The sequence below is a fragment of the Morone saxatilis genome, unplaced genomic scaffold (assembly GCF_004916995.1).
Source record: "Morone saxatilis isolate NCDOM2014 unplaced genomic scaffold, NCSU_SB_2.0 Contig3, whole genome shotgun sequence".
Classification (NCBI taxonomy): domain Eukaryota; kingdom Metazoa; phylum Chordata; class Actinopteri; family Moronidae; genus Morone; species Morone saxatilis.
The window spans coordinates 12627123-12634999 of NW_023339873.1; the positions used below are offsets into that span (position 1 = coordinate 12627123).

Below are 7877 nucleotides of genomic sequence, written 5' to 3' on the forward strand. Positions count from 1 at the left end.
AGTGGTGGCAGTGGTGGTGGTGGGGAGGGACTGATGCAGGAGATGAATGCCTTACTAGCCCGCAGGTACAACCGTTACACAGACACAGGACACCTTTCCTTACACTAACCATGCAGAGAAACATGAGAAAATACCTGTTCTTCCATTCTATCACGTTATACCAATATTTACATTTTTCGTCTTCCTTGTTCCGCTTTACTTGCAGTAAATGTTTATCTCTGAAAGGAAATGAGCTTGTGTACTAATATTTTATCCATGACTCAATCTTTCTGTCCTAGTTACTAAATTATTTGAATGTGTATCTCACTGTTTGCTCATGTATTCATTTCCCCCTCTCCTAGACGGAAAGCCTCAGAGAAACCTGATGAAGTAAGACTTTTGCTTAAAAGCACTTTTTGGGAATTGTTAATGTTAGATGAGAAGTTTGATAGCTCTCTCATGTGGCCTACAGTTGGTTTGCTTGGATTAGCATATAGACTAGAAGCAGGGGCAAACAGCTGGTCTGATCTGTATGCTAATCTAACTCTTGGCAAAAAAGATAACAAGTGTATTTCAAAAAATGTTAAACTAATCCTGTGATTTTAAATTGAACCTTTTACACTAAAGCTGATGAATTTATCTCTCTCCTGTAGGACGATTCTAGTGGTCGAGGGCCAGGTCAGCAGAACTCAACAGGTACAGAACAGCCCACTCACCAGATTATTATATAACACAGCTTGTACATATACTCCATAAAACAACAGGTTTTAAGACATCTTTTGCTCTGCGTTATAGCCGACTGTTTCATAGTTGTTTTATTTTATTTCATTTATTCTTTCCCCCTCTCCAGATGCTGTGAAGAAGCCATGGGAACGCTCAAACTCTGCAGACAAGTCCTCACTGGTGTCCAGGTCTGTAAGAGGAGGAGGAGTGAAGGGAGTGTGGTTTGAATATGAAATAGTAAACCTTTAGCATTAACCCTAGGAATTTCAGCATGATGCTCATCCTTTGCACGATAGGCAACTAACATAAATTAAATTAAGATGAGAAGAATTGTCTAAATGATGGTTAGGTTTAACAAAAAACCCTTTTAACAATACACAATCCTTTTAAATATTTAGTGCGTAACTCTCATCCGCTGAAAAAAGGCTGCTTTTAGATTCAAACAGTTTGTCCTCTTGTGTTGCAGAGTGAGACCCATCGGCAGCACTAGTGAAGCAGACACAGAATTTGACAGGATGAAACAGGTTGGTATGATGTATTTTGTTACATGAGGGATATAATGGGTTTTTGTACAGTGCAGACTAACTATTTTGCACATCCTGTCAACTCACAAGCACTTCTTGTTTTGCAGGAAATTTTGGATGAAGTTGTACGTGAGTTGCATAAGGTGAAAGATGAAATCATTAATGGTAAGCAAGTTCATTGCAGTATCCGGGAGCACAAAGCATGTTTAATCTTTAATCCTTTACACACACTAGTTTTTACAACTCACTGCCTGTAAAGTTTACTATTTAGAGTGAAATAATCATATGAAAAAGCTACTTTACACTGTTAATAATTCATAGTACTTCTATTATTCCCCCACATCTAATGCAAAATGAACTGGTATAAGTGCAAAGCGTTGTTGCTGCAGGAAGGTTTCAAAATGCCTCGTTCTTGCCTTGCAGCCATCAGACAAGAAATCGGCAGAATCAGTACATCCTAATCTCATCTGAGCAACAGTAGGAGGAGAGCGAGAGGAGGAGCTGGAGGAGGATGGACATGCAGATGCACAGACACGAGGACCCGGGAATGTTCTCTCAATGTTTCTGTGACCTCGCGATGCCATGATGCAAGTTGCAGAGATGTTGTGCCAACATTTGAGTCTGCTGGACAGCGAAAATGGAAGAAAGAAAAACAGAGAAGATGAAAGGGAAGGGGTTAATGAGACAGAGGAGCAGGAGAAACATACGGATGGATAAAGGAAGTGTAAAAGGACTGATGAACTCAAACAGACAATGAAAAATATACTAAAAGTTGAATTGAGGGATGGACGGACATTCGTGCTGAGTGTGGTGTTGTGGTCCTCTCTGTGCACCTATAGACTCAGTCAGCCCAGTGTTGCAACTCTTTGTTCTTTGTTCAGTCCAAGTCTTAAGAAGAAAATATTTTTGTTTTCTAAGTTTTTACTGTTTTATTATTTAAAAACTGTGGTGATAATGATGATGCTGTTGATGACAGTGAGTATTTTATTGATATTATAGAAGGAAAAAGGAATCTTGCACACCATTTATGTCAGCCTTTTATATTTTCTAATGTTATTTTTTGTTGAGTTTAGCCCTAACTATTTGATGATAACAAGCACAATATGGGTATAATGGTGCTGCAGACTCACCTGCCCTCAACTGGCTTATTTAAAAAAAAAAAGGCTTTTTATGACCTTGTTCATACTGGTGATGTGTGTCTAACATTTTCTCTCCAGAGAGGCTGGAAAAAAATGTTAAATGTTTGAACCACAATTAGCCACTTAAATTATTACCTCTTTCCTCCACATTAAAAGTGAGCAGTTGATTTTTTGGCAATTAATCAAGTAACACACAAAAACAGTCTGCTTTACAACTCCGGTGTGACCGAGGTACTTGTTTCTCTCTACCTGTTCAGATGTGTGAGATCAATGAAACTTGGGGATCATTCACAAAACAGGCCGATAACTGTAAATGTGCCACCTGGTTTTACCTAGCTAGAAAACAATGTAGTACTATCTATTAGTCATCCTATGCTTTGTGAACCTCCCAAGTATGCATGAAACCCCCCATTTCTATGAATTTGTTATTTATTTGGTTTGAAAAAAAAACAAAAACAAACGGTGGTACATTTATTATAGTGGTTTGTTTCCATGAAGATTCCCCTTTCTATATATGAGATGTTGAACTTGATAATGGTAGCAATGTGAAAATAATGAAGGGGGTTGCTCTGGCAATATGCAAATCTTATCTAGATAAGAAAGTGAATGGTAGGCCTATGTGATGGTAGCTAAATGTGTCTTTGCAGGAAGGATTTGGTTGATTATCGGTTGTTGCATTCTATCCACTCTGTCCGCTCTCAACTACGTTCTGATTTAAAAGCTGGAAGTAAATTCATTCAAAGAAAAACCATAGACTGTGTCAGCCATCTACACAATATCCTGCTGTGTGTGTGTGTGTGTGTGTGTGTGTGTGTGTGTGTTCACTTGTGTTTTGGTACATGTGGAAAGTTTAAATCGTTTTCCCCGTTAGAGTATATTTTAATTATGTTTGAATAAAAGAAACGGTCATCGACGATCTGGTTACCGCAAAACAGACAGGAAATAGAAAACCAAGGACAAACTAATATTCTTGATAGTATTTTTTTCTTATAAAGATCTTTTACTGTTTTATATATATAGTACAGTGATTTAAATACAAACAGAGATCATGCTTATTAATCACAACACATAGATTGAGCTGCACATACAGTGGGTGGACAAAATAACTAACACCATACAATAAAATTGCTCTGTGTTAAATACTAATTTGGCAATGCTTGTAATGATTCACTGTAGTTTGCTGACTTTCAGTGAGTGAAGGTCAGAGACCACTGCTCCTCTTTAACAGCTAATGCTCTTTTCTTTTGTCTGGCCTAAGTCAACATGATTTCCAAGGTTTTTCTCCTCACTTCAGTACACATTATACATTTCCATTTTGTGTAGGATGCACTAGCAGTTCAAGCACTGATTATCTGGTCTATTTTCACAAGTTTTCTTGTGTTGCCTTGGATACTCACAACATAAAAAATGTGTCACTTTCACAGGTGATTCAGTGTTGCTTCCTGAATCACTGGTGCATCAGTTATGACCACCCAAAAATGATTTAATATAGTGATCTCTAAACTCACGAAGAAAGAGGCCAGATTCATACAATTGCATGAGCAAGGAGGACCAGTGGTCCAAAGATGGCTCACCAACAGTTTCAAAAAACACCAAACATTATAAAAATATTCAATATACAGTGTTTCTGTTATTTTGTCCAATCCCTGTAGATATAATCAGTTTATTTACAGCACAATGGAGCTGCAAACAAGCAGAATGGGGCGTCACTGAAGAAAAGGCTCTTCTTACTGAAAGGTAAGTTTCAATGCTCATTTTCCACCTCAGCACTGTTCTGCATGATAGATGTGAAACTGTATTAGGTAATCTGAGAGGCTTTTTGAGCTTTGATTCACACATTCAGATATTCTTAAGAAGCCGTAATGCTTATGAGCAGGAAAGAGAGACCACAGAGCTAGGGACATCTCTGTAAAACCTCATGAGAATGTATGTGACCATTATTCTATAATAATGAGGGTTCTATTCAATACTATCATTTGTGGTCTCCACCTGCAGATAAGGAAATATTAGCTTTTCATCCTCATTTTGTCTTCTGGATACAAGGAAATGTCATCACTGCATCACAACAACAGGCCATTGGAGCTTTATCTGAATTCTCGTCCCTTTTCCTGACTGATTTAAGATGTCCAACATATTAGAAAGTTTATACAGTGACAACCACATACTACATGGGGGAAAAATAGATAATATTTCATAGTAGTCCATAGATATTTAACAACTGAAATTCACATTCCTGTTCAAAGGGAAACATATTCAGTCACAGATCTATCCCTGCTTGTTTAGCTTGTACTCCCGTTTGATTCTGGCATAGGGCCCGATGCTGTCGTCGAACACAAAGTCCCATAATACCCGGGTCCAGGAAGTGTGTTGTGGAAGGGAATCGTAATACTCTGCTGCGATTTGCTTGACCTGCCAAAAAAAGGAAACATCAAGTGAGAATGAGAGCTTAGGAAGAAATAAGAATGTAAATTGTACATCAGGTATATAACCTTCTGTATATATGAGGTGTCAGAAGCACCTCAGGGACTAATTCAGGTATAATTCAACATGAAACCTTATTTCACTAGGACAGTCAGATACAGACACAAAGGCTAATAGAAGCAGACATTTCACTTATTTGTTCAACAAGAAAACACATTGCATAGTTTATTCTTATAAAGGCCACAGTCTGGAGTACACAATGACATTTGATTTCTCTTCCAAAGTGACATTTTTTTTAAATCCTAAAAAAGGTACTTGATAGTTCAAATAGAATGAAACAAAATAGTTTATTCTAATCTAAAGAAAAATGTCATATTTCCTCTGTTAAGAACAAAAATAGCTTAAACTAAAGAATTTCTCAATCAGGTTGTTCAACAAAAGCAGTTGTCAGCTGTGTCAAAAGGCAGGTATCTCACTTTAAATCTCTTCTTACTCTAGTGGTGCTAGAGAGGCAGCAGTTAATCAGTTACAAAGGCTGGCCTTTCATCTGATAAATATTTGCAGTTGATAGAATGTCATGTTGCATTTGCAGATACCTTTTTGTTTAAGTTCTGAATGATGGGAGAGGCCCTTCTTATCTGCCCACAACTGCAGGTGATGTAAGTGTTGCAACTGTCCTCATTCTCAACCATTAATAGTCTTGGAAAAAATGACTCAAGAGTTCACCTGTTGCAAACGTAGCCATTATTTATCACAGTAACACAGTCTCACCTGAGGTAGTTTACTGCCAGGTATGCTCGGGAAGTCATGGTGCTCCATGTGATACCCGACATTGAAGGTGATCAAATTCAGTGATCCATAGTAAGAATATGTCTCGTGTCCTTTCAGGAACATGTAATGCTCAGCTATGAAATGTCCAGAGATAGGATGCAGTCCCATACACAGGATAGACCCTGCAATGAGGTAAACAATGGGCTTCAGCCCCCATAGATAGTAGATAATTAAGTCTACTGTGAGTTGAACAAGTGCATTCTGGATCTCCAGCTGGCCTACTGGCTTAGGATTGACCACTAATGGGCGAAGGGCGTAGAAGAAGGGTTGGAGGAAGAGCCAGAGGACCTTCCTGGCCGGGGTGCAGAAGAACCATCCCTCAATGTCTGTAGGGATGTCAACATCCAGCTTGTCGCCACCCAGATACCGATGGTGGTCGATGTGATACTTCTTAAAGGAGGCAGAGTAAGGCAACCCGATGGGCAGGTTGGCCCACATGGCAAACCAGCGGTTCCACTTTGCCAGCTTGTTGCCAAAGGCCACGTTGTGAGAGATGTCATGGATTGCCAGAGTCAGGGAGTGGTTGATGCAGCCTCCAAAGCTGTAAGCCCAGAAGATGATCCACTTCCAGGAGAGGTCTCTGACCAAGTAGCAAGCCAAGAGCTGGGTTAGGACCATGCCCGATACCACCCACTTCAGTTGGGGGTCCGGACCCATCAGAGACTTGATCTCTGGATATTTGGCTAAGGAGAGAAGCAGATGAAAGAAAAAAAAGAGGACGGGGAGAGAAAAACTAACAAATTATTATTCATTTTTTAAATAATTATGTAGGATATAGAGAAATTAAAATATCTGTCCTAGGTCGAGCAGAGAAAGCTTTTTAAAAGCTAGGTCTCAAGTTATCACTGTGTAATACTGTGGCCTGATACTGTGTATACCAAAGAACACAATCAAGCATGTGGTATACCTGCCCTCCTCCTGGGAAGAGCCTGCTGACAAAAGTCATTTTTTAATTGGCAGAGGTGTTGTTTTGCTGAGGGACATGAAACAAAGGCAGATACAATGGAGTGTTCAAAAACATTTCACTGTAACAACACGGGCTAGCTTAGTTTGTCGTTTTAGTTTGTCGTTTTAGTTTGTCGTTAGTGTAGAGCATCATTTACATTTAGAACTCAGTCTACTGGGCAGGAGATACAAGGTCTTTGTTACACTGGCCACAACCTACAGCCCAAATCAGTTAAAGAGATTTGGTGTAAAGTCAGGAGGGGTTGTCCTATCACAGGGGTTAAGGAAATGATCCCAGCATGCATTAGACGAAACAAAGTCATGCAGCATGCGGTCATGCAAATCTCGCTTTCAGGTCACTTGTATCGTGGCTCTATGCAAACTGGTCCAGAGGCTGCTTTCAGTGCCATTTCTGCTGCACGCAGGTATCGCCTCCACCGAACAAACCCTCTTTATTTACTTGATGTTTAGCCAAGAGGAATTCCCCACTGCACCCCCGCCCCAAGGCCCCCCACCCCCCACAGCCAGTTACAGTTCCAACATAATATTTAGTTCATATTTATTTTTACTTTACTGTATGATAAACTCACCTCCAATGGGTCCCCATTTTATTTAAAGCCATATTTAGAGGCTATGTCTTTAGGTGTTTGGGAGTGTAGCCCACTCACAGGGTATAAAGTTAAATGGATAACCAGAAACCATAAAATAATCTGTTTGAACTGTCACTGCGCAGAACATGGTTTATAGCCATCACTGGATCTCTACATCACCATATCATAGAGACAATAACTCACACACTCAACCTGTATAAAAAAAGGTTTCAGTCTCAGATTTATTTCAGATCCAACTGCATGCTACAAGTCAAAGAAACAATTCAATCAAGCATCACTGAGAGCTGAAATGTCAGACAGTGTCATGAATCATATGTGATACTGTAATGTGCAGGATACAGTAATATAAAGTATATGCCGTGGGAGTTGAGACAAAGTCTACAAGCTTAAAACATGTTAAAACAACTAGCCATCCAAATTCCTAAAACCACTTGTCAATCAAAATATCTCATATAATAATGCAAAAGAAAAGCAGGGCTCAGACCTCTGCCTCTCCCATCAGGGCAGGGCAGGGGATAATTAAAACTAAACGCTTTAATAATTGAAGGCTCACTGGTGTCACACAACCCATCACCTGCAACCATGCGACTGCTGGACAAAGCCAAGATCAAATATACATCAACAGGTTCAGATCTTGTTCAGCTAAACGGTTTCAGCTCGAGTTACATCATGAATAAAATGACCAAAGATCATTTTTCTTGATA

The 7877-nt window shown here is 39.4% G+C and overlaps 2 protein-coding genes across 2 annotated transcripts in view; one reads left to right on the plus strand and one right to left on the minus strand.

Annotated features, from left to right (window-relative positions):
• The window catches only part of evla (Enah/Vasp-like a), a gene marked incomplete in the record, with an annotated part of 38424 nt that extends 36305 nt beyond the window's left edge, over positions 1-2119 (plus strand). Inside the window, 4 exon segments of the mRNA XM_035673695.1 lie at positions 633-675; positions 830-890; positions 1169-1226; positions 2066-2119. Of these exon segments, the coding sequence (XP_035529588.1) occupies positions 633-675; positions 830-890; positions 1169-1226; positions 2066-2119 (216 nt within the window).
• A 1662-nt stretch (positions 2120-3781) lies between these two features.
• degs2 (delta(4)-desaturase, sphingolipid 2) overlaps positions 3782-7877 on the minus strand; it is a 5067-nt gene continuing 971 nt past the window's right edge. Inside the window, exons 2-3 of the mRNA XM_035674060.1 lie at positions 5558-6300; positions 3782-4774 (exon numbers count right to left, since the gene is read on the minus strand). Coding sequence (XP_035529953.1) covers positions 4631-4774; positions 5558-6300 — 887 coding nt within the window. The 3' untranslated portion in view covers positions 3782-4630. The remainder of the gene's footprint in view (positions 4775-5557; positions 6301-7877) is intronic.